The 27,337-nt window shown below is 40.8% G+C and overlaps 1 protein-coding gene across 8 annotated transcripts in view; it reads left to right on the top strand.

Annotated features, from left to right (window-relative positions):
• Window positions 1–26,543, top strand: part of NEK7 (NIMA related kinase 7) — an 87,692-nt gene extending 61,149 nt beyond the window's left edge. For 6 of the 8 annotated variants that reach the window (XM_083745371.1, XM_083745372.1, XM_083745376.1 and 3 more), the window contains 3 exons: window positions 4,619–4,713; window positions 10,611–10,724; window positions 22,310–26,543. In XM_083745371.1, the coding sequence (XP_083601497.1) occupies window positions 4,619–4,713; window positions 10,611–10,724; window positions 22,310–22,420 (320 nt within the window). In that variant the 3' untranslated portion in view covers window positions 22,421–26,543. Of the gene's footprint in view, window positions 1–4,618; window positions 4,714–10,610; window positions 10,725–12,661; window positions 13,562–22,309 lie in introns of those variants that run through there. The other 2 variants (XM_083745377.1, XM_083745378.1) reach the window with 1 other exon arrangement.
• Window positions 26,544–27,337: the final 794 nt, after the last annotated feature.

Genomic DNA, 27,337 nt, shown 5'->3' with positions numbered 1-27,337 from the left:
ATAGTAGTTGATGATGATGTGGTGGTTTTTCAGGTTTCTTGCAGCCATTGTGTAAACAGTTCCCATATGGAAGAGGTGGCTCATAACAACCCCAGGCCACAGCACCCCACAACTTTTGCATTGAGGACTTGGGTGGGCCCCAAGAGGGAATCTCCTATTTTATTTTAGATTGCATAGTAGCAATCTAAATTTGGAAATGCAAGTAAGAACCTCAGGCTGCTGCTGCTTCCTTGCAGGTTACCCTACTTCTGTTCCGTACAGCGTTCCCTCTTTTCCTTCCCTTTAGAGTGGTGGACTTCTCGGGGTGACAGACCTGCGGTGGATTCCTCTTGATCATAGAGCAGAGAGTTTTATGTCGGATACATTTTACAATTTACCTCTAATTGGCATTGGTGCATTGCAAAAGTCCAGCAGAAAAAGATAATAAGAACGGGCATTCAGAGCTATGTTCAAGATCCGACTAGTACAGCAAACCCTCTTGAAAAAAGCTCACAAGCAGAGCTAAATAGTGAAAACTCTCCCCACTACTTAATTGCCCGTACTTGGTAATCAGAAGCATATTCTCCTCCAGATGCAAATATTTCATTTCTAGTTATTGTAGCTAACAACTATTGATAGACCTTTCCCCATTGGATGTTTTGAAGAGCTAAAAAGGATATACCAAGAGCTCTGGCCAAAAGTTTCAATACAAGAAATAATTCCTACTCGAGAGTTGAAAAGAAAAACGTGTATATTCTGCTAAGAATAACAGTTTTAAACTAATAGTAGATTTAAACACAACGTATAAGTGCGACGGCGGGACGCAGGTGGCGCTGTGGGTTAAAGCCTCAGCACCTAGGACTTGCCGATCGAAAGGTCGGCGGTTCGAATCCCTGCGGCGGGGTGCGCTCCCGCTGCTCGGTCCCAGCGCCTGCCAACCTAGCAGTTCGAAAGCACCTCCGGGTGCAAGTAGATAAATAGGGACCGCTTACCAGCGGGAAGGTAAACGGCGTTTCCGTGTGCGGCTCTGGCTCGCCAGAGCAGCGATGTCACGCTGGCCACGTGACCCGGAAGTGTCTCCGGACAGCGCTGGCCCCTGGCCTCTTAAGTGAGATGGGCGCACAACCCCAGAGTCTGTCAAGAGGTACGGGCAGGGGTACCTTTACCTTTACCTATAAGTGCGACAATTTTGAAATAATAGTAAATTTAAACACAACGTTTAAGTGCAAAGATAATGTAGTTTCTAATATGCAGTAATATAGTATAAAGGTACATAAAATACCAGTACACAACAATGGTTTTATTCAAGTCTCAATCTGATTCATACGCCGGATACTTCTTTTTGGCCCTATTTAATTCTTTATTCTAATTTTATATAATATGGACTCTTTTGACTGCCATTGAGACTTGTATAAAACAATTGTTGTGTACTGGTATTTTATGTACCTTTATACTATATTACTGCATATTAGAAACTACATTATCTTTGCACTTAAACGTTGTGTTTAAATTTACTATTATTTCAAAATTGTCGCACTTATACGTTGTGTTTAAATCTACTATTAGTTTAAAACTGTTATTCTTAGCAGAATATACACGTTTTTCTTTTCAACTCTCGAGTAGGAATTATTCCTTGTATTGAAACTTTTGGCCAGAGCTCTTGGTATATCCTTTTTAGTGTACTTTCAACAAGAACTCCAATTTCTTTAACGATTACTATGGCCAAATGTTTTGAAGAGCTAACATAACTTGCCTTTAAAGGGTACCCTTTTAAAGGGAGTTTATGCTAGTAGCCTTCACAAGATCCATTCCTGTGGCAACGAACTCCATGGTTAATTATGCAGTGGATGGAGAAAGGTTTGCTTTTACTTTTACCTGGCATCACCCAGGTTTGGTATATGGCCTTCCCACACCCTCTGGTATTCAAAGAAGAGTGACAGAAAGCGCATTTGAAAAAACCTAAGTTGTCTTTTTTGTTAAACTTGCCTCAGTAGGACGTATCAGCTCTTTCCCGCTCCCACCCCATTTATTGTGTGAACTCAGAAGGTTCTTATTTAAATGCTTCAGTTTGTATTATATTTAAAGTGTTAGAATAGGCTAAACTCTGCAGAATTCAAGCATTTGTTCTTCTTTCCCCCTGTCATCAATCTTTCACACTCATCTCAACCCCCTAATGTAACAGCAGGTTTCTGAGAACTACTGGTTAAAGGAACTTTTGCTTTTGGTAAACTACAAACCTCCAAGCCTTAGTGCCCCTGTAGAGTCTGCAAATTCTTTCTCCACCAATTCCTCACCCTGTAAGCAGCAGATATGTAGCCTGTTACAAGCCAGATCTGCTATTAGTATTGTTATTGTGAAGCAAATTGTGTCATTGGAGGTTGTATCATAAACACAGCAACAACTGTGACTTTATCAGCAGATCAGTGTTGGGTAGTCTTTTCCAGCTCAAATCACTATCAAAAAAGTTAATTTTAAGAATGCTGCAGTTTTATCATGCTAAATTGCAGTGTCATTTAAATTTCTCAGTTTCTTTTTGACACAGCATCAGAACCTCCTGGAATATGAAAGCCCATAAAATGGCCCAGGGGCCTGTCTACACATTACAGTCTTTTTACACTGCTGCGCGTGGCAGCTCTTGCCACTTTGTGAAGTGTTTGGATCAGCAAACAGATAAAGCTGGGGTTTTTTTTTCATCACACCAGATCATCCTGCTAGATGCTTTTAGCTTTTTGGGACAAGCAGCCCTGGAACACAAGTGAAGCGTTTCCGCACATGAGCGGCTTGCCATGTGGAAATGCAGGGTGGCTTAAAAGGAGATCTGTACCCATGCCCTGAAATGTAAACTAGCCCTACATGCCAATATTGTTTTAGCATACAGTCCTACATATGTTTACTGGGGAGTAAGCCCCATTGAACTTAATGAGACTTACTTTTGAGAGGGCATGCATAGAATGGTACTATTCGTACATTTTTAGGAAGTATGTAAACAAACTTTTAAGGGGCCTAGAATCATAGAATCATAGAGTTGGAGGAGACCACAAGGGCCATCGAGTCCAACCCCCTGCTAAGCAGGAAACACCATCAGAGCACTCCTGACATATAGTTGTCAAGCCTCTGCTTAAAGACCTCCAAAGAAGGAGACTCCACCACACTCCTTGGCAGCAAATTCCACTGTCGAACAGCTCTTACTGTCAGGAAGTTCTTCCTAATGTTTAGGTGGAATCTTCTTTCTTGTAGTTTGGATACATTGCTCCGTGTCCGCTTCTCTGGAGCAGCAGAAAACAGCCTCTCTCCCTCCTCTATGTGACATCCTTTTATATATTTGAACATGGCTATCATATCACCCCTTAACCTCCTCTTCTCCAAGCTAAGCATGCCCAGCTCCCTTAGGCGTTCCTCATAAGGCATCGTTTCCAGGCCTTTGACCATTTTGGTTGCCCTCCTCTGGACAAGTTCCAGTTTGTCAGTGTCCTTCTTGAACCGTGGTGCCCAGAACTGGACACAGTACTCCAGGTGAGGTCTGACCAGAGCAGAATACAGTGGCACTATTACTTCCCTTGATCTAGATGCTATACTCCTATTGATGCAGCCCAGAATTGGATTGGCTTTTTTAGCTGCCGCATCATACTGTTGGCTCATGTCAAGTTTGTGGTCAACCAAGACTCCTAGATCCTTTTCACATGTACTGCTCTCAAGCCAGGTGTCACCCATCTTGTATTTGTGCCTCTCATTTTTTTTGCCCAAGTGCAATACTTTACATTTCTCCCTGTTAAAATTCATCTTGTTTGTTCATTAACACACACACACACACACACACACAGAGAGAGAGAGAGAGAGAGAGAGAGAGAGTTAGTTAGTTATTCTTGGCGTTTTAGAACATTTATCCATAACCTATGAAACCTTTGAATTTCTAATCCGCTTTTGAGCTTTGCTGTTCTAGTCTTGTCTTAAGGCTCATCCACACTTCTGCATGTCCTGTGCCTAGAAAGTGGTTTTCTGATTGTCCCATGCTTTCTAGGCACATATCCAAGGCAATTTGCCTTTGTCCTGCCACTTTTCCCTGGAAAATCCAGTTGTTATTCTCCCCCTTACTGTTCCTGTCAATACTTCAGTTACTCTTATAGTGCAATCCTATGTGTGTTTACTCAGAAGTAGGATCCACTGTGTTCAGTGGGGCATACTCCCTTGTAAATGTGTTTGATTTCAGCTATTATTATTATTATTATGGAAATGCCCCATACTTGAATGATAGAAAGCCGATGAATTGAAATATACTTCTGTTGTTCCAGCAGGGATGGGATACTGAAAAATATTACAAGAGATTTGAAATTCATAACATTAATATTGATTTATATAAAGGTCTGAATTGCTAAATCACTTCCTGATAATTCTGCAAGTTTTAACTTCATTTTTCAAAACAGTTTATCATAGAAGTCGACTATAAAATAGGGCTAAGGTTCCCTGAAATGAGATTAAACTCGTTTACAATATTCCGCTGTATTGTCTCTTTGTATGTTTGTTAATAATTGTGCAATTATATTTTTTTCAACCAAAATATTGGAATGTATATTGCTTGATAGCATTGTGATGAAGTTTTAAGTGTTCATTTTTAAAAATTATATTTCCATATTGGTTGCAGTGGGAACACCTTATTACATGTCTCCAGAGAGAATCCATGAAAATGGGTACAACTTCAAATCAGACATTTGGTCTCTAGGATGTCTCTTGTATGAGGTAATACTTTTTAAACTTGTACACCTTACTTATTGAAAAAACAAAAAAAAATCCTTCCAGTAGCACCTTAAAGACCAACTAAGTCAGTTCTTGGTATGAGCTTTCGTGTGCATGCACACTTCTTCAGATACACTGAAACAGAAGTTTCCAGACCCTTCTATATAGTGAGAAGGTGGGGAGGGGTATTGCTCAGAAGGCTGGTGGGAATGGGTGATTGGCAGATAGCTGTGATGCACCTGTTGACGACTAGTAATACCCCTGTTGACGCCTGTTGACGTAATACGCCTGTTGACAACTTAGTAATACCCCTCCCCACCTTCTCACTATATAGAAGGGTCTGGAAACTTCTGTTTCAGTGTATCTGAAGAAGTGTGCATGCACACGAAAGCTCATACCAAGAACTGACTTAGTTGGTCTTTAAGGTGCTACTGGAAGAATTTTTTTTTGTTTTGACTATGGCAGACCAACACGGCTACCTATCTGTAACTTTACTTATTGGTGAGTGATGTTTTCAAAAGTCTTTCTGTATCTGTCTTAAGATTCCGCTATCCATTTTTATGTCTATTAACCACTTGGTGATAAAGTAGCATTAAGCGAAAGTGTAGAAACTTAACCTTTCACTGCTGAGCATGATAAAATTTACATACATTCCTCAATCCTAAATGAATCTGTTGCAGAATTTTGCCATAAATTTCAGCTCAGAATGGATCACCCCCTGAATTAGAAATGATCTATTCTTGGCACTGCATCCTAAGACTTGCACACATTCCATAGCATAGCTAGCTGTGAACAGAAACCTGTCCGCCATATCCAGTGAACACACTAAGGTTGTAGTAGAACTAACACTGCTTATACCAGCCTACTTTTTAAAATCAGTGTAAGAAAACTCTGCTAAAAACTGAACCTTTAAAATATATTGCATTCTCAAAAGTTGCTGATCATTGGTGGGTGCAATGGGGAACTGTACCTTTTAAGAGTTACATAAGGAGCTGTCAAAATGTTTGCAGTTATTAAAGCCACAAAGTTACTGTCAGATTAATTGATATATCTGGTAAGCATACCTCCTAAAAGAGAAGCAGGAAAATAACACTATGAGCAGGTATTCATTCAATCATTCACTCACTCATGCACATGATAATTACGGTGCCAACCTGTCCTGTGGCTTAATACTAATTATACAGGAATCAACAAGATAACCAAGTTGAACCAAATCCTTCAGGACATGCACAGCTGCTCCTAAGGTTCTCCCACTGTGCTTGACAACTTCTACCCAAATGCTCTCCAGAGACGCCCTCCCAGCTCAAAAGCACCCAGGTGAAGTAACAAACCACCTGCCTCCATGATTCAGCAGAACTCACTAAAGCTATCCATCAGGATAAACACCTGCTAATGCAGAATTGGGATTTTGTGAATTGTCTCTTTATATCCATGGCAAACATTATTGTTTTCTTTGTAACCAACTCAGTGCCCCTTCTAACCATATAAACAATGGCTACCTCAAGTACCTTTTGAGATTTGAATTTTTCAAACTGGGGCTTGGGTGTTTTCACATTAAAAAGCAAACGAACAGTATTAGGCCCCTGCTCTTCGTGGGGAACCACATAATACTGATTCAGCAGCACCCATAGAGAACCTAGTGGATGCTCAAAGAAATGGCATCCTCTGTCCAACTTACTGGCAGCTTACTCTGGTGTGATTCTTTAAGTAGAAAAATGTTAAGAAAACATATTGTGCACTCACATATTTTTTATTTTAATTTCTGATCCAGAATGTCCCTCAATTTGTGAAGTGGAAAGCTGTATGATTTGGTTTGGAATTCAAAAGTCTTTTTTGGCTGTGTAGAAAGGAATTTAATGTAGATTTTAAAATATTTATCAAAATAATGTATTCTAATCAAATAAAAGCCTCATGGAAGAATTCCTTTAGACATTTATGTGGATCAGGATAGGGATTTTTTGAACCCCTGTTTTCTCTTATGCTTCCTGTTATAAAATTGTGACCTTTAATGAAATTAACAACTGCATTTTGTATTGACAGTACTTTCATTGCTTTTTCATTTATCATTGCAGTGTGTTGATTGTTTTGTTTTGTTTTGTATTACTGCAGATAGTTAGGATATAATTAGTGAGGTCATGTTATGAAAGATGGCAATAGGTTGATAATAAGCTTCAGGTTTTAGTGAAATCACTCCTCAGATTTACTGATTTAGCAAGAGGATCCTTGCTACGTAGGAAAGTAGTTACAAATGTTCTGCTGGTATATGAGCAGGTGCAAATGTTAAGATCCATGATTATAAGATCTGTTCCTTCTTTTCTTAAAAATTAATCCACAGTCCAATTTTATTTGGCTATCAACAGATTTTACTCACTTGAAATTCATTCAGCTGTTGATCTCGTTGAATGGAATAATCCAGTGCTTCCAATTATTTGTAATAAGGATCCTATTTGTAATAATTATTTGTAATAAGAATGGCTAACCCACAAAACAATTAATCGAGAGCAGTTTAATTTTAGCCAGTTTACGTCTATTACCATCAATGGGACTGGTAAAGTATGAGTATTTCAGTTCAACAATTCTCTGAAATTGTTTTTTTTTTAACCCGTCTAACATAAAATGCCCTTTAAAATGTTTTAATTACTTCCATGTTTGGGGCATTTGTTCATGTTTATCTTCAGATTAAAGATAGGGAAACTGTTCGTGAAATCTCCATAAAGGTCCAAGTGACTATATTTCACTAGTTAATTTGTGGCAGTTGATTGGATTTTCAGCTAAACCTAATGTTTGGTTTATTTTCTGTTTCTGGCTGCTGTATGGCGGATCATTTACAGTTTAATAACAATTACTGACTTTCCTTATTATGAAGATTTTTTCTTCCAAGGTTCATTTTGCAACAGGAAAATTATACTTTCAAATATGCCTGAGATATCAAAATAATAATAATAATAATAATTAAATAACCACCCGAAAACACACTCTAATCACTGCGGTTTTAATTGATATGCAACAAAGTAGACTTTACTAATTAAAATCAAGATGCCATGCTTTTGCTACATGGACCTTTACATGGAAAAGTAGGTTTTACACATTTCCTTTATTGTTCAGTGCAGCAATTGCATCCTTACAGGGTCGTAGGTTGGTGGCTTACAGCTCCCCTCCCAAAAAAGAGTGGGAGAGAGAGAGAGAGAGAGCTCACGTTGCCACCAGCCCTGAAGACAGACAGTGGGCTTTCGTCCCTCAGACACCCCCAGAATACTAATCAGGAAAGTCAGACCCTGGAGGTCAGGGAGCAAGTCAATCATTCTAGCGATCGTCTCAGTGTGGAGGATCAAATTAGCCTGAAAAATTCAGCTGCTGGGAGGAGAGGGCGAGCAGCTGTCAGGGGCAGCAGCGAGATGCACTAATGAACCAGATGAATAGTGCAAAAGCTTGAAAATAAAAACAGGACAGTTGACATTTTTCATCTGTCAAAGCAGGAGATGCATGAAAATATAGTATTCCTGTTTTAACTCCTTAGGGGACATTCAGCTTTTCTTTCTTTCTCCCCCCCCCCCCCTTTTTAACACTCTGCAGCATTCAAACAAGAGTACTTTTTAATGAACACCTAGCGTACCAACACACAGGATCTCTGCATTTATTTTGAATTTTCTGCATTTCGTGCAGGTTCTGTTGCTGGAATTCCTGGCTTTGGTTTTTTTTTGTTGCGCACAAAGGGGGCAAAAAACGCTGCATGAATTACCTTGTTTCAAGATTTAATATTATGGGACCGGTACAGTTTGCAAACCGCTTTTCTTGAGAGCCTTAATCCCTTTGCTCTTAGGGGTTTTAAAAAGAGAATGCAATATTTATGGTACCCAATTAGTGCACACACAGCTGTAATGGGTTTTGAGATCCTTGCTGTAAAATCCTTGCCTTCATGTCCATTTTGGAAGATTCCTTCCCAAAGTCTCCTTTATCAATAATGCCGCGGCTAAAATTTTGCAGCTTTCTTTTGGTTGCGAAGGAGTTAAATGTTCTATCTGGAAGACCACAAGACAGATGAGAGCCATTTTCAGCTTGTCCTGTCCCTGCTGAAGCTCACTGAGTAGCACAGCATGGACTAGCGTGTTTCACACACACTCTGCCTGTCTGGGGAATGTACACATTGTCCTTCCAAAATCAAACTTATTAGCACATGTAGAAAAGGGTGACTGACTTTGGGGCAGCATCGCAATCCAAGCAGTGCTCACACTGCTGCGGTTCAGAGATTTAAAGCGTTTGGAAGGCAGTACGAACATTTTTTTTTTAAATAAAAAAAAAAAATCCCTGTAAAGTTAGCAATCCCACCACAGTATTTGTTTGCCTTTGTAAAGTCGGGCTGTCTTCAAATAAACATTTGGTGCCCTAATGGTATTTTAAAGTTCTTACTTTAAAGGTTCCTTGCCAAAAGATAATGCTAAATTTCTTAAGTGTACATGAAACCAAAATTATGCCTGCAACATAGCATGCATGTGAGGATTTGTATTCATATTAAATCAAGTGTTGATGGATGTATCAACTTGGGTTTGTGCTTTCAGCATATGTGTTTTGGGTTTGGTATGCACAGAGGACAGGTGCTGCAATTCTGCACCAAATTGCATCTTGCTGAAACCGGTTTTGAATAGAAAATTGCTTTCTTTCCTTAAATTTAGAAATTACATTTTAAAGAATTAAGCAGATAGTGAAATGGCAAATTCAAAAAAGCCCAAATGCTAACAAAGAGAGTAGTATATGCATAAAAAGCAAAAGGGTTAAAGTTTCTGAAACCAGCCAAAAGATTAGACTCAGGATAGATTTTAGCATTATCCTCACAATTGCCAGGGACTGTATCCTTTGGGTAATGGCCATAGTTCAGTAATAAGGCATCTACTTTGCATGCAAATAGTCCAACATTAAGCCCTTAGCATAACCAGGTAGGGATGGGAAAGTCTGTTGTCTGAAGTTCTGAAGGGCAGTGTAGACAACATTCAGTTAGATAGACCAGCAGCTTCCTTCCCAGATTGATGAGTTGTCCAGGGTCTACAAAAGCAATTGGGAGTTCAAGCAAAACATGGATGATTCAACTTATTTCAGTGTGGTCTTGCTCACCCATGGTGGTGTCCTCTGCAAACTGGAACTTGCACAAAGTTCCCAAAAAGAAGGTGGGCTCCAGACAGAAATAAATAGTTTACAAAAGTACTTTATGGCTTTGCAGACTATGCAGCAATATTTCATTTTTTAAAGCATAGGGGATCATTTAGGAGGAATATGGTCATGATCCAAAGAACAATTTAGCTGTACTTATGGGGGTTACAGTGGGATCCCCCAGTGGGATTTTAAACATTTTCCAGCCATCATGCCATATCACAAATTGGTTTTGAAAACCCTATTTGTTTCAGAATTAGTTTTCCTGTTTCCGTGGTGGTGGTGGGTGGGTGGGGAGGGCAGTTGCTGTTTTAAAAATGCAAGCCTAGAGCAGAACTTGTTGCACAGTTCTTTTAGATTCTGATCAGAATTATCATTTTAAAATTAGATCTTTATTTGTATGGTGAGTCCTACAAAGTCAGTATTGGTGAATAATAATCTGGTTTCAGAAAGACATGTCAGTTAAATATATAAACAGACTGTAACATTACAGAAACTAGATTCACTTGCATTAGGCACACACCCTTCAAAAAACAAATGAAAAAAATGTATAATGAAATTAAGGGCAGTGAAGATCACAAGAAGTTGACGTAACATGTTTTCCATTTAAAAATTAAACTGGGCCTTTCGAAACAAAAAGTAGTTCCTTGAAAATATACTTATGTGAAATAATATTCCTCCTGACCACACACACGAAATAAAAATTAAAAATCACAAAAAATCCAAGATACATTTTATTTTGTTTTAATTCCACACAGATGGCTGCACTGCAGAGTCCATTCTATGGTGACAAAATGAACCTGTATTCCTTATGTAAAAAGATTGAACAATGTGACTATCCACCTCTTCCATCAGATCACTACTCAGAAGAGGTAAGTAGCACCGCTCTCTGTGGTATATTTGAAGGTAGAGGTATGAGTACTTGATGAATATTGAATAGTGCCTTTTAAAAAAAAGTTTCCAGTTTATACTGGGATCTGGGTATGTTCTTGCACAAGCATAGCTTATGCATGAGTACGTCTTCATGACCTTTTTGTTTGTATTGTGGGCTCAACAGTGTGCCAGTTTTTTTCCTTGATCCCTGAATATGCTTCCTCAAGAGAATGGTGTGCTTTCAACACTGTGGCAGGTTTGAAGCTGAACTTTTCACATGCAGAAGAGTCGAAGGAGATGGCTGTAAGGCAATACATAATACTTTAGAGTGGTCCTGTTTCCTCCTCCTAATATAAGAGATTAAAATTTGTATGATGCTGTGTAGGAGAAACCACTCACAGTGGATACAGAAAACCCAAACCCTTAATACCATCTGCTTTGGTTGGCCACAAATGAACAGCAGGATTTTCTTTTAGTCACCTGTATGGGAGCATTGTGCTAGCAAGTGCCTTCTGAATTCATCTTCCTTTGGTGTTCTCATGAGAACTAATCACCCTTCTGATAACTTCATGGAGGAATGAGGCTCCCTACCAGTTCACCTGCCAACATAGATGGGGTCCAAAGGTCATTAGGCATTCTCATGTCATAGCCATGTTTCCCCTGAACCCCATAAAGGATGCATGTATTCATTATTGTAGGAATAATACCTGCACAGCCTTAGTCCCCATGCATGGATCACCCTAAAGCCATATAGATTACCATACGGCATAATGTGAGTTTCCCATTCCTGATCAAAACTTTCCTGTCAAGGAAAGTCAAGGAGCCTAATCTCAGAGCTCAGGTCCCTTTACCAAGAGAAGGTGCTGGGCATGGAATGGGAACCCTGTTTATCCCTTCCATTCTCTATGGCAGAATGTGTACACATCTTTGTATACCTGTAAAAAACACAGGGTTCCAGTCGGCGGTACAGAGGCTTCTCTGCATTCGCAGGAGAGGACCATGCACTGAGAATCAAGGATTAAGGCTGTATTGCTGTTCCCATAGTGGTGAACTTGTGCTACTTATAATTCATTTTGATTTAGATGGTGAGGATTGCAAAATACTGATTAGCAGCAAAAGCATATGTGAAACACATTCTTGCTAACTAATGCAAGAAGACACAGGAAGAACATACGTTTCTTCAGTATATGAAAAAGTGTGTGTATGCTTGTGTGTGCGTAATTCTTTTATCTTGTAATGAAATATTCTCAAAGTTTGAACTAGGTAAGATAATAGCAGCTGCAAGCCAACAAAGAGGCTACAGTAACTTATTCTAGTTCAATGTACATGAATTAAAGATTATGTTGAAATGCACATAAATGTCCTCTCTGAAATATGTTTTGTAAGTATTAAAGCTTTGCGCTGCTTACAGAATGGGGAGTAACTTGTAATTCAAAACCTTGAATCCTCTTGCTTTCAAGATTTTGATTATTAATAAAAGATTGCAGTCCAGGAATTTTTGGTCTTTTAAACATTCTTTGTCATATATAGGGTGACAATTTGTATTTTTATTATAGTGACAATTGGAACACAGAGCGGTTTTTGTTGTTGTGTTTTTAGAAAGATGATTAGAATTACTTTTTGAGGTGGAGATTTACCACCCATTAATTTGCGAAACCTTTCCTTAATGTAGTCTTCCCAATTAACTCTTTTTTTCCAGTGGCCATTTTTAATTATTACGTTTTTGTGGAATATAAATATGGCACTTCGTATAGGCAACTTCAGAACCGGAGGCCTAGAAATACAGTAGGGTGTGAACAATAATGCAAAATGATAGCAAGAATGTCAGGGGCCGTTCTTTGTTGTGTCATTCATGCTGTCTTCCTTTTTCCACGAAGCGCATGAATATTTCACGTATCTGCATCCTCATCCTCTATTCTTCTTGACTAATTTTCAGACTGTCTGAATTTGCATTTCACATGGTAGCTGATTAGGAGATGCCGAGTGCAGCAGTGAAGCCTCAGCAGGCGGTTGCCATGGTGACCTTCAGCAGGATTTTAATGATGATGCCACTAGTGGTTCGTTGAAGTCGGCCTGCCTGGAGGGCTACTTCACTGCAGCTAAGTGTGAAGTTGGATATATGGATTCTCAGCCAAGGGGCAAATATCAAAGTCCGGCTCTGATAGAAGGTCTTGGTACTGGGAGAGAGAAATAAGATTCCACCTTTCTTTTTATTAACTTAGTTTGCATAGTTCCAAGTTAGGAAGGGGTGGGTGGAATCACATACACACACACAGACATCACAAAACAACAACAACAACCATGTTGTATATTTTCCCCATGCACAAACAGGGATATTTACATTAACACCCTTTAAAAAAAATCATTTATCCATCCGACAGCACTAAAGAAAGCAAATTGTGCTGATCCATTAATAAATAATTTCTTAAGAAAAGAAGTGGCCTTCGGAGCAGAAGGAGTTGCTTTGAACCCGTCGTCCCTTAAAAATCATATGTGGTATAAAACATTTTTTAATGAAATATATTTTAAGATTTTTCTCTCTACCTCTAATACTATAGTTTTAATTGTGAAAGTCTTGGATAGAACTGCAGAGGAAATAGACTAAAGTGTGTCTGCCAGACTGCAGCAGCAGCATCCTAAAGACCTCTCAAAAATTTAGACTTCAAACCCGTTATCCAGGTTGAAAAGTGCACTCGGTTGAGCTGCTGAGTTCAGGGATCACTGAACAACGAAATCCGCTTGAATTTTTTATGCGAATAAATTTTATGAAGGAATAAAATTACTTTGCATCAGCTTCTGTCTGCTTTCACAGAAGTACATTTAAAAAAGAAATAAACGCTTTAACCACAAAATAGTACTCTTAAGATCAGTTTCTAAAACAGATATACCTTTTTCTTTCTTTTTGGCAGTGAAACCATCAATTGCTTTCATTTTTTCAGGGTTCTGGATCTGATGTGTGTGCTTGTGTTAATACAAACCCTTTTGGTCTGCTAGCACCCTTCTTCACATGCCATGACAGTGCACAGCGTTTGCATACTCAGTTGTGGCAATGCTACCTCCTTCCTTCTCTGAACTCCTTCCTGCCAAAAGTTCGGCTGGTTCCTTAAACCCATCATGCTGACATCTACTTTTTATTTTATTTTATTTTTGAGTGGTTGGAATGTTCCTAGGCCTTCCATAACACCACAGCTGCTGAATCAAAAGGATGGAGAGGTCTCATTTCAGTATATTGAAGCTTATCTAATTGCCACAAAGGTTTCAAAATCTGCAAATTGCTTTTTGATTTTGTTTGTTCTTTGCTTTCATTTAATTTATTGGGGGGGGGGGATCCAGTCTTTTCTTACAAATCAATGTGTTCTGAGCACTAATTTGAAACATCCCTTTTCTACAATCCTAGTAAGACAAATTCCAAAGCTAGCTTTGACTGCAACAAATAAATACATAGATACAATGGAAAAAAACCCTACCCTAGATACTAATGAGAATTCCACTTGCAGAAGAGTCTGCCAGGGTTGCCTTTGGGACCCTTTCCTTTTTATTTTCTCTATCAATGATGATGTGGAAGAATTTGATGGCAGTGAGATTGTTTTACCCAAAGTTTACAGTTCTTTTTTATGTTATGCTGTTCTTATTTTATCCTTTACATTGACCACGTGGCTTTCGCAATGTGGAACTTGGCAGGTGCCTTTAAGTTCCTTCGCACAGTGGTTCCCAATTAGCTAATTACTGAGAACCCCTATTTTTCAAAAGCCAATCCATGAACCCCCTACTTTTGAAAAAAAAATTGATAACTATGTTAGTTACAGTAGTTTATTCTGTGAACCGCCCTGAGACGGTATATAAATTTAATTAATTAATAATAAAATAATAATACCTCTGCAAAACAGTTTTTTGGAACAAAATGTGGGGTAGCCCCTAGTAAGCAAAAGATTTTAGGTATACTAAAAAACAGACTTGGGTTGAGCGATATCTGGTTTTCAACACTGTGATATATCGGCAGCCGAACATCATGATTTTCTGATATATCACGGTGTCTGAAATTGGGAGACTGGGGATGAGGGGAGGAGCAGTCATGGAGATCAGGGGTGTGGGGGGAAGAGAGGAAAGGGAGTCATCTCCACCCCATGGTTTGAGTGGGAGGGGGTGCATCAAGCTGCCGTCAGCAGGGCAGTCAGCGAAGATGCAAGTCCACTGTGGCTGTTGCGGCTTTCCTGCTGACTGAGAAAATCTGCTCTGCCTCAGTGCCAGGGGAAGGTAGTGCCCGGTGTCTTGAAATGAGGGCGATCAGTTGCCCTGTTTTCCCTCAGCATGGGGGAAGGCAACTTAGATCATCATGCAATATCGGCGGTGCCTTGAAATTGCTCTCCCTCGCACGAGGAGCAATATATTTATTGCTAAAGGTAAAGGGACCCCTAACCGTTAGGTCCAGTCGCGGACGACTCTGGGGTTGCAGCACTCATCTTGCTGTACTGGCCGAGGGAGCTGGTGTTTTGTCCACAGACAGCTTCCAGGTCATGTGGCCAGCATGACCAAGTTGCTTCTGGTGAACCAGAGCAATGCACGGAATCGCTGTTTACCTTCCCGCCGGAGCAGTACCTATTTATCTACTTGCACTTTGATGTGCTTTAGAACTGCTAGGTTGGCAGGAGCAGGGACCGAACAACGGGAGCCCACCCCGTCGCGGGGATTCGAACCGCCGACCTTCTGATCGGATTTCAAAACCAGTTTTGGCCAATATATTGAAAAACCACACAGTGCTAAAACAGGCCATAAAACCATAAAAATGACAAAAAAATAGCTTGGAGGGAGGGAAAGGATGGGACTGCGGACCCCCTGAGTGCGTTCCGCGGATGCCCAGGGGTCGCCAGACCCCTAATTGGGAAACATTGCCTTAGGATATTGTTGGAGTTCTTCAAAACAGAGCACTGGGTTGTTAATGCACAGAAGATAAAAGCTGGTTCTCTCATACATGCATTGATGACAAGTGATGACCTGTACGTGTGAATGAGCAATCGCAGATTAACTGCCTCACAGTGGTCTTTTGTTTCATTTGTTTATACATTTCATTGGAGACCCTCACATGTTCAGCTAAGTGTTGCACAGTCAAATGACAGGTGGCAAATCTGGTAATTTACCTGCCAACCAATCAATTGCTAATGACGCTCTTTAGGAGATGGAAAACATTATACACGTGTGTCCCCTAGAGCGGGGTCCCAAAATGAAACAGACCTACATTTTCCCTCACCACTGTGTGGAACAAGCATTGCTAGTTATCAAAAGCCAAGAGACACCTGTGTGCTTAACAAAAGTACTCTGTATGTTCAGCCTCCCCCTCCCCTTCCATAAAGGAGAAGGAACATGCAGAGCAGGCATTTGTGTGATTAGGCATCCAATTCTGCTCAGGTGAGGTTTAGCTGCACATTGGAGAAACTGCAGAGGACGGGAGGTGATCCTGCTTGAGCACACAAAACCCTGTTAAATCAGACTAAAGGTTTATCTAGTCCAGATTCTTCTTTTCCATAGTGGCCAACCAGCTTATTTATGGTGGATACAAATCCTTTCAAAGAGAGACTTGCAGAAAACCTTTAAAGCTACAATAAATACAGTTAATGTAATATATCAGCTCCTCAAACAATAAAACACATCAGCATAAAACCAGCAGAAATCATCCGTAAAAGGTCTTGAGGGCATAATGGAGCTCCCAAGAGAGAGAGATATCCCCAACATCACTCCCCCCCCCAACCAAATAACAACATTAAGATGGAAGCAACATTAAGATGGAAGTCCACAAGCAACATCCCTTTCCAGATATTGCAGACCAAGAACCGGTACCATACTGGCTATCAGCACATTTTGTGGTAATGCGTTCCATAAATCATTTTCTCTTTAAGGAAGCACTTCCTTTCATCCCTTCTGAACTTCCCGCTATTCGATTTCATATAGTAAGAGAGAGACAAAACTTTTACCTCTATGTATGTTTCCTAAAAGGGACTTGGGTGGCGCTGTGGGTTAAACCACAGAGCCTAGGACTTGTCGATCAGAAGGTCGGTGGTTCGAATCCCTGCGACAGGGTGAGCTCCCATTGCTCGGCCCTGCTCCTGCCAATTTAGCAGTTCGAAAGCACGTCAAAGTGCCAGTAGATAAATAGATACCGCTCTGGCGGGAAGGTAAACAGCTTTTCTGTGCGCTGCTCTGGTTCGCCAGAAGCGGCTTAGTCATGCTGGCCACATGACCCGGAAGCTGTGTGCTGGCTCCCTCGGCCAGTAAAGCGAGATGAGCGCCGCAACCCCAGAGTCGGTCACGAGTGGACCTAATGGTCAGGGGTCCCTTTACCTTTACCTTTGTTTCCTAAACCATGCATAATTTTAGACACTTCTGTCATGCCTTCCCCATTACTTTCCTTTTTTCCCTAACCTAAAAAGGCCCAGACCATTTCCTTGAAGGGAAGATGCTTCAGCCCACTGATGTTATTAGTTAAGCATTTCTAGACCTTTTCCAGCTCTACAGTGTCACTTTTAGAGATGTGGCAAGCAGAACTGTGCACATTACTGTGTAGCAGAAGTATGGCCATTCCACAGATTTGCATTGGGCTGCTGCACTACTGGTAGTTTCCCAGTTGCTTTCTCAATTACTTCTGGCATTGAATTTGAATTTTTGGTGTTGACCCTTATAAGTATGTGACTATTGGCTCAGTCTTCAATTCAAAACATTTTTTTCCTTATGAAGTATGTAGCTAAACACCTGTTAGCTTCAGATCAAGATGTTTATCCTATCAAAAACCAGATGATCAGAGCCTTGTAACATTAGCTGCAGTTCTTATGCTTGTACTGGTGAGAATATGAGTAGACGGACTTTCTTCCTATGCCCAGCAATATTCTGTTTTTGTATTGGTTCAAAGTTCAGTGGGCTTCTAATGAAGATACATACACCGTCATGTGAAAGACAACAATCCCATGAATGCAATCACGGAGCTGGAATTCTAACACACCCACACCCACACCCCAACAACTGGATGGGCATGGTTTTCCTAAGAACTTTTGAATTACTATTCTGAATGTCAGGTTGGTTCTTTTCCAGGCAAAGTCTCTAATTTTACTTAGAATCACAATATCATAACTCACAAATCCCTATAGAAGTTGTTCCCCTCCTCATCCTGAGTGGACATGATAGTCTCTCTCTCTCTCTCTCTCTCTCTCTCTCTCTCTCTCTCTGTGTGTGTGTGTGTGTCTGTGTGTACTACATCTTAGTGATAAAACATATATGTTACATGCAGAATGCCCTGTAGGTTCTATTCTGTCATGAATGGCAATGTCTTCAGTCTTAGACCTTAGCGGGCCACTGTCACTTGGAATAGAAAGTTTGGGGCTAGATGGCCAATAGTCTAACCTGACATGAGGCAGCTTCATATATTAGTATGCTTAAAAGTTTTGTGTGGGGGTGTCAGGGACTGGGCAGAGGAGGAACGGTGGAGACCGCCTCCCCAGCCTGACCCTTCCAGAGAAGAAGACATTACAACAGGGGTTTGAGGGAGGTCACAGCTCAGAGGAAGATGAGGCGAAATGTTGGGAAATAATGGGAGAGGAGGAGGAGGAGGCAGAGCTGGAGCAGCTGGCTGGCATGTTACCACTAGAAAGCATTCCAGACCCACCATCTCCCAGAACCTGGTGAGCCTTAAAAGTAGGAGAGCGAAGAGCTCAAAGACAGATGACCCTAAGCGGCAACTGTCAAGGGGGTGGTGCTGTTGACCCCCTTGTGGGAGAGAAGGGCCATGGAGATTTACTTGGGACAACACCATTATTCCAAAGGGTTGCATTCCCAAGCCTCTCTCTGTAAATATTGAATAAAAAGCAGATGGCAAGGACTTTTCTTATCCGTTTCTGGCAACCTGTCGTGGGGGTTGGTTCCTGTGCTGCCTGACAGGGGGAGGCTGAAACCAGACCCTTAGTACCATCTTTTAAAGGAGTAATACATTAGGTGAATACCTTCTGCTTAGGAATAAGCAATGTTTCTTTCTGCTTTAAATCCAAGTTCTCCGCCATCGCAGGCGTTTCCAAACACTGGCTTACCTGTGTCAGCCTTTTTTTTTTTTTTTTTTTTGGTCCCTTTTTATGACTTGAGGGACACTGAGTCCCCCCCACCCTTGGAGTGTGACAAACCTGTTAAAGTAAAAAGAAATGTGTCCCGCTGCTCCCCACTACCAGGCTAAGCTCCAGGCAAAATACTGTCATTGTGCTAAGTTCACAGAGGAGGTTAAGGAGAATAAGCCGAGCCGAAGGAGACTGCTGCTCAGGAGATGCAACAGGAGCCTTCCCAGTCTTAGGTCCTGTCCCAGTCTGCCTTTCGTAGAGCATGCTGGTCATCCCATACCAGACTAGAATATATTGCTGTCCTGACATCTCGGCTCAGCCTAATTCACATTAGCATCCCCCAGGTCAGCTGAATGCAATGGATGCTACTAGCTCCATATTAAATAGGGAACCTTCCTGACTTTATGGAAATGGATATGCCTGACAATAGGCAAAGGCATTGCAATCCTGTATTCAGCAAGAAGTCGTCGTCTTTCCACACACCTTAGAAAAGAACATTCTGTGTTTTGTGCTTTTAGGGAAGATGTTTCATAGAAGTAATGTGCATTCGGGCAACAGGATGGGAGCCGTTTTTTCCAGCTTTGACAAATACTTCAGAGTTCATACTTAGAAAGATATAAGGAGAGTCTGCCTCGATCACTTTCTCTCCTGTAGAGTTCATGTCATCTACCCAAAGTCTCAGTTTCTTCTGCAGTTTAGATGGCAGGTTTGGAGCTTCATCCCCAGCCCAAGTCCGTGTTTAAGATATTCAAAATAGGAGTAAGCAGTGGCTTATTTTGTTCCATTTCCGTGCTGCTGCTTCAGCATAAATCAGCCATCTTGATCAGCAGGAAATAAATACATTCATACACGTATATACATACAGCTTCCCCTTGCAGACTTAGGATATCTAGATTATAGGAAACATTCCTGATATGCATTAATAATTAATAATTATGAATAAATAATTTTACACTTTACCTTTTTTTTAAAGGAACTCCTGACACTTTTCAATTTGTCCTACAACATTAATTTTACACATATATATTTCCTCTTCTGCATAGCAGCCTACAAGCAGCAGCCCATCAGTAGATAAAATACCTGTGGCATGTGTGAAATACTACAAAGTTCCTTCAGGATCTGCCCAAAAGGGTTCTCTTTGTGGAGCTAAAACCTTCGTTTCTCAGAAATCTCTTGCCTGCCTGCCATGTAAGCAGTCTGCAAAGCGTTCAGCCATTGACTGCCTCTTGGCTAAGCTTACTAATACACTGCTCTTGTCGGCTGCAATATATCACCAACCCCTTGCATCTTCCTGTGGCAGATCATGTAGCTTTCCTATTGCATCTTGGGTCGTCTCCTTCTGGATTTGTGAACTTTGAAGTTAAGCCTCACTTAAACTGAACGCGCACTCTTAATAACAAAGAACATGCACCCCCATAGGACTATTCCTTTATTTTGCAACTCTACGTTGAAAATGGAAAGTGGGGCAGTGGGGGGTGGAACTGATTTCATAGAAGTCTGGAGTCCCATTTTAATATATCAGAAATAAAAGTTTTACACATGCTAGGCACAAGGTAAATGAAAAAAAGACAACTATGAATGCAATCCTATTCATTCATTCATTGAGTTCAGTGAGACTTATTTGAAGTGTGCATAGGATTTCAGCTTCCTTTTCAGTGACTTCCATGGTGAGATTAATGTAGAAGAGATTTTGAAGCATCCCACACACATTGACCTTGCAGCAGTACCTTGTGTTTAGTACGTCTTAGTCGGCAACCCTGTACCAACTTACCTGGGAGTGAGCCAGTAAACATGTATAGTATATTAAAGGGAGCTGGGCATGTTTAGCCTGGAGAAGAGGAGGTTAAGGGGTGATATGATAGCCATGTTCAAATATATAAAAGGATGTCACATAGAGGAGGGAGAAAGGTTGTTTTCTGCTGCTCCAGAGAAGCGGACACGGAGCAATGGATCCAAACTACAAGAAAGAAGATTCCACCTAAACATTAGGAAGAACTTCCTGACAGTAAGAGCTGTTCGACAGTGGAATTTGCTGCCAAGGAGTGTGGTGGAGTCTCCTTCTTTAGAGGTCTTTAAGCAGAGGCTTGACAACCATATGTCAGGAGTGCTCTGATGGTGTTTCCTGCTTGGCAGGGGGTTGGACTTGATGGCCCTTGTGGTCTCTTCCAACTCTATGATTCTATGAAAAACCATGGACACAGTTCATCCCCATGCAGGTAGTGGAATCGGATTTATCTGTGTGGGACTGTATTGGTTGTTCAGTATATGTTGCTCATAAATGAATTCCTCGCTGAGTCCTTCACATGACATGACCAGGTTACATATGAATCTTGCCAGAGGAACTGAAGGGAAAATTCAGCTCATAACACTTTGGGCCACAAAGCTTCATGGCCTTTGAAGGGTCTCTTCTAACTTGTTTATTCTAAGGCAACAAGTTAGAGTAAATAAGTGGCTCTAACACCTATGACTCAATGAATAACAATGATTATAGTAATATATACTGGTTTGTCAGGGAGGCTAACTTGTGGCCCTTCAGTGTAATTAGACTACAGCTTCCATGGTTTCTACTCATTGCCCATGTGAGCTGGGACTGCTGGGAGTTGTTGTCCATCAATATCTGGAGGATCACAGGGTAGCCACCCCTGTTGTATGAATTTTGTTGTTGGCATCTGTCTGTCTCAAGAGACAATGGAGTACAGGAGTGAAGTCAAACCATTGTGTTAGCAACACTGAAGCTTGGGCAGTGTGCTTGGAGGTTCTGGGCTGCCCACACAACAAGACACCCCTCTCAGTCTTGCCGATGTGGTCCAAAAGAAAAAGCAATTTGGCACCAGCTTGGCTGTAGAAGTTGCTGGAAAGAAGTGTACAAGGCACCATGCAGTCGTCTTAGGGACTCCATTCCAGATTGGTTAGGCTTTACTCCTTAGCCTGTTCTTCTCCCAAAGATGTCCCGCAGGGTGGCAGAGGTTTAGGATCCTTTTCTTAGATGGGCCACCTTCTCAGGTTAATGAGCCCCACCTCCACCTCTCACTTCCCTCTGTAGCACGTGTAGAAACCGCTGCCTTGACCATTGGACTCACTTTTGGTCTCATCCGCTCACCACCAGAGCTTCTCTTCACATGTAGGGAAAAGTCCCTAACTCTGAGGGTTTGAGACGCAACAGCTACCCTCACCTGGTTTACCTGGCCAATCAAAGCTGTTTCCCAGGGTGTGGCTACTTGTCACATGCTGACAGCTTATAGGAGCCACATGTTAGGACTGAGTGCAGGGTGGGGATCAAGGGTGGACAAACTACCCCAGAAGGAGGTAGTACCCTTCCCCTAATGCCCCCTACACCCCTGTGTATGCATTACTGCCACACTATTGTAGGTTTCCAGTACTCCTAATTGAAGTTTGGAGGAGGGAGAGAAGGAGGCCCTAATAACTTGGTCACACAGTGCTTTTTTCTTTTATTTTTTTGTTCCTCATGTCCATAATATTCTTTTTTTCCCCCCTAGCTGCGACAATTAGTTAATATGTGCATCAACCCAGATCCAGAGAAGCGACCGGACATCACCTATGTTTATGATGTAGCAAAACGTATGCATGCACATACCGCCACCAGCTAAAGGACTTGGCAGCTTATGAAGAGAAAGGAAAAAACAACAAACCCACCGGAATCATTCAAGTATTGTTGTGCAAAACCTCTTCCACCTTTTCTCCCATTTGTCTGCGTCACCTAAAGTTTAGTTACATGCGATGAGAATGTTTAGCAGTTTTGTCACAGAGTTAATAACCTAAAATGAAGTATTTTTTTTAAAAAAATGTTTTAATGGAAAACATGGAACAGTTCTAAACATGACAGAATAAGAAAATCGGCAATCCTTTCTGACTTCTGAAAGCTGCAATTTCACACATATTTCTACATAAAGAGCAATGATTTTACATGAGAATAATATTCTGCTCTACGTATCAGTTGCAGTTTTGCATATGAGCACAACAGTGGAATCCTTAAAGGAATACTGTTGAAACTGCTCCTCAGTAGTTTTCAGTAATGTGTGGAAGTGATGAATCAGCAAAAATTGGTGAATTTATTGTTCATTAGTGAATATATTGTTCCTTTCCCCTAGATTAGAATTTTATTTTATTTTTTAAAAAAGGAATTTTGCCGTTTACGGTTTTCCTCATCAAGATAAATGTAGATAGAAATCATTTTATTTGCTGTTGAGCTTTGATGCAGCCGCTGAATGTGAAAAAGAATTGGTTTTATTTTATTTTTCCTCAGAAATTGTCCAACACTGAAAAAAGAATAAATTTGGTCAGCTGTTGTTGTTTTTAAAATCCTTGTACAGTACCTTAACCCCAGCTCCTAAAACTTGATATCATGTATTTGTATTATGCTGTGCCTTGCTGCTCCGAGCCTCTGGGCGGACAGAAAAGAGTGGTGTATTTGTACAGGGCCTAGGATTCTGAAAGCATCACTGCCACAATCTGTAGGTCTCAAGATGGCGCTCCACAAAGTTAAGCATTTGCAAATCCCTTTTCATTCAGTGGTGGATTGCTAAGCAAGTCATATCAATGACAAAGTGCCTAATCTGGGCTGAATTTATCCAGATAATCTTTCATGCTATATATTGACTTAGTTTTAAAGGTTAGTTCAGCCTTTCCCCAGGCTGGTGCCCGCCTAATGTTTGGGAGGACAAGTACCATCAGCCAACAAGGTAATCCAGGCTGAGACAGATGAAAGGTGTAGTCCAAAATATGCAGATATTGCCAGACTGGGGAGGGCTGGGCTAGTTTACACCCAGCAACATTCAGTGTAAGGTACACATTATATAAAATGGCCAAATGCTTGAAATGTCCTAAGTATGGCATCTTCTCCTTGCGCTGATGCTCCCAGCATGAATCAGAGAGTTGTTTTCTTTTCCTTTTTACACCACTGCAAACCAGCAACAGGAATGGGTTTTGGCTGCCTAGAGTCAAAGCTTCAAAGGAACAGGCAATCTTTGTGGCAGCCAGTCATTGATATGAATTGTCCGTTACAATGCAGACATCTGCTTCCTAAATAATTTATGTGTCTTAGAAGAGTATTTTGTTCCCCGAAAACGTTCACTTGAGATTTTTAAAAAGAGAGTTTTCTTCTTTTCTTTCTTTCTTTTTTGCATTAGCTTATATTCCAAAGCGAAATTCATAATTAATTGAATAATCATTCAAGGCCCTGAACGGGGTATTTGTTGTGGAGCATGGAAGCATTATGTTGTAGCTACAAGTGTTGTTTTACATAGTCCTTTAAAATCCTGACCGGACAGCCTGCAAATCTATGACGTGTCAAGGTGGGTTGGTTAACAGTTACAGGAGTTGACAGGTAGAATTTTAATCCCACTGTGACACATTTATCTCTGAGAACAAACAAGAAGCCATACAGTATTTTTTGTGTGCACATTAAACCAACAAATTTTACTAATTCACTATGCAGCCATGTGCAGTTAGGCTCATCAGCAGAAAACTATAAAATGTAAATGCAACCTGCACTCCTCAGGAGGCAATGCCTAACAGTGAAGCCAGGCATGGCATTTTGGAGAATCTGATACGTGGCAGTCGCCAAAGGCAGGTTTGGCTTCCATAATCAAAACTTCCACCACTGGGTAAGATGCATCTGTGGGGAGATGTGGGTGCAGTGAGTAAGTGGCAACAGCAGCAAGCAGCCACGCCATGGCATGGCCAGATCTCCCGACTCCTGACCACGAAGCAAAACGGAAAGGTTTACTAAGTCCCTCTAAGGGTTGCTGTGCAGAGTTGGTGGGTTGCATTTGGCTTGGTGGACACCATTTAGGCAGGCCTAATCCAGAGCTTTTTTAATTGTTTCAATTTTTTAATTGTTCGTGTTCATGCCACTTGAATGTCCACAGCAATAGTGTGCACCCAGTCTCCTAGATCGGGGTCCTAGCACAACACGGGTTTGCATGGAGCCATGATTGAGCTAGTTGAAATGATGTCCTACAAAATTCAGAAGGTGAATGCAATATGAACACTTCCGTTAGGATGATCCGTAATAGTTTTCTTTTTTGAGGCTAAAAATAGGTTTGCTAAAAAGAGCATAGGACAAGAAAGTAATCTCTTGATCCTCGTTGCCAAGTGCTACTATGCAAAAGTATTCCAGCCTTTCATTAAGTCTGTTTCACCCCATCTCCCTCCACCTACTTTTAGGTCATTTTACAGGTCCGATGGAGAAGGACTGCTACGTTTAACATAGTAATATGATTTTCATCAGGTGTTTTGCATGTTTAGTTGGATGTTGCACTGAATTCTGTAGGTCTTACTCCAAAGCAAGTGGCACAAATTGCAGCTTTGTAAGTTTCACATGTGTACCTTTATTACAAAACGCATGCTTTTGGGAAGCCAAAACCTGCTTCTAGAAGAAAATAGTGTTGGCAATAATTATGAAGCTTGCTAAGCTAATATGCCTACAGAATAAAGGTGTTTAAAAAATAATAACAATAAAAAAATACTTCCAGTGTTGATAATGTAAGATGCATTCTGTCGAAGGACCAATTAAGTTGATTTCAGAAGCCAGCAAAAAGAACGTTTCTAATGAGATGCTTGGTAAGCTTGTGTCATATTAAGAAGGTCGGGCTGGGCACCGACGCCATTCAGGCACTCTACAATGGCAAAACGATTTGCTACGCCACACAAATTCATAGTAATGAAGATAGCTCTGCCAATGGATCACTTGAGCAGCCTCTTCATAATCTCTTCTGCTTGCCAGAGCTTCTAGGACTTGGAAGCAACCAAAGGGTAAATATGAGAATCCCACTTAACAAGTTGCAGTAAAAGCTAGGGAAGAAAAAGACCTATTCATAAGTCCCTAGAAGCGGCATGCCTTCTCTTGCAGTGTTCTGGTAACACTGGAAGGATGACATTATATATTTCAGGTTGGCAAGGTGGAAACTTCCCATGTGGGTATCGCCAGCCACAAGCAGAAGCATGTCTTCCTTTCAATGCTACTGGAGCAGTCAAAACTGATGAACAAGCTACAGTTCACACTTTGGTTTTCCCTCCATCTGTACAATATCTCATCTTGCTCTCATTAGCTCCCTTCATAGTTGATAGTGGAAAGGAGATGAAGTTATGTGACTTCGCTTCTACAAAACCTGGTGCTTGTTAATGTGTGTAGAAGATAGTGGCAGGGTGGATGGATGGCTTGGCAGTCTGCCGAATCATCTTACCCTGTTGGCCTGGTTCCTTGCCAGGTATCAGAAAGTGGAAGGGCTGAGGAAAAGAGTAGAAAGAAAGCTAGCCGCAGACAGTATAGGTTCAGGTGTAGCAGAGGTGGAATTATTTTCACTGGAACTTCATTCTATCCAAGCTCAATTCTAATCAAAGGCCAGTCTACGCTTCCTGATAAGAGTAAAATAGAACTTACTCAGTGTCACCTAGGGCTAATCTTTCTGACAGTGTATACTTATATATAACAAGTTAATAAATGCCTTAACTTTATCTTCAGCACTCATGGAAAATAGACATTTGTGTAGATGACTCTTTTGAAATGAATGTATTAATCAATAACCAAAACATGTATAATTTTCTGCTGCCTTATACTCAGTTGTACTGTAATATTCCAAATAATATTTGTTGTGCTTTCTGCACCCACTCTCTGCACAAGGAATTGTACTCTTTGTTTGGAAAGCTATGTTGTACAATATCTTGATATAAAAAGGCTACACAAATTAAATAAATTGGAAAGTGAAACAACTTTGATGTCCTTTTTTTGGCCTTCAACATTTATGTACAACAATGTGCAAGGTGATTTGTTTACTGAAAATGTTATTGGGAACTGAATTTGACTTAAGATGGCAGGTCCAAGCAACATAAATATTTGAGTACTCAGAACCATCTTCTGTAACCCCCTTAAAATGGCCACTAATTCCAAAAACAACAGTTCTTTTCAAACATTTGCAGGCAGGTAAGTGCTCCGTAGGCTCAAAGGATGCTTGCAAAGTAGGATGTTCATTGGTCCACCCCCCGCCTGTCCCCGTCCCCCCAATGCAGTCAGTCAGACATCTTTGCAAGTTTCCCAATGTGCAGCAAAACATAGGTACAACAGGGGTACAGCCTGCCACTGAAGCCTGTGAATACTGACCATCTACTAAGTGTGTTTGAAAAAAACCTACATGCAGGGATTGCATAACAGCATCTATAGAGGCCACAGCAACTCCTCTGCCATTTGCAACGTGGCTTCTGGACACGTTCATCACCACCACCTGCATAATTAAACTCTGGGAACATTGAACCAAGTCCTTCCAACCACCCTAAACCAAGGCCAGAGCTATGTACATCCTGATTTTTATATTCCATTTGTTTGTTTTGTTTTTTTAAAAAATCTGTGCCAAGAATGCTGAGTTATCCAATCTATAAATTGTTCAGATTTCCCACTAGTGAGTGAGAACCTTCTTGTTTCCCACTTAGATTTTGATAGGGTTGTCCATTAGTGATTATTTTTAATTGCTGCTTCTTTTTTAATATAATTTTAAATGGATTGTTAGGGC

Source organism: Podarcis gaigeae (assembly GCF_964106915.1).
Source record: "Podarcis gaigeae genome assembly, chromosome: 6".
NCBI lineage: Eukaryota > Metazoa > Chordata > Lepidosauria > Squamata > Lacertidae > Podarcis > Podarcis gaigeae.
Note: the sequence above shows the minus strand (reverse complement) of the source record. Positions and strands in the feature narration are given on the sequence as shown.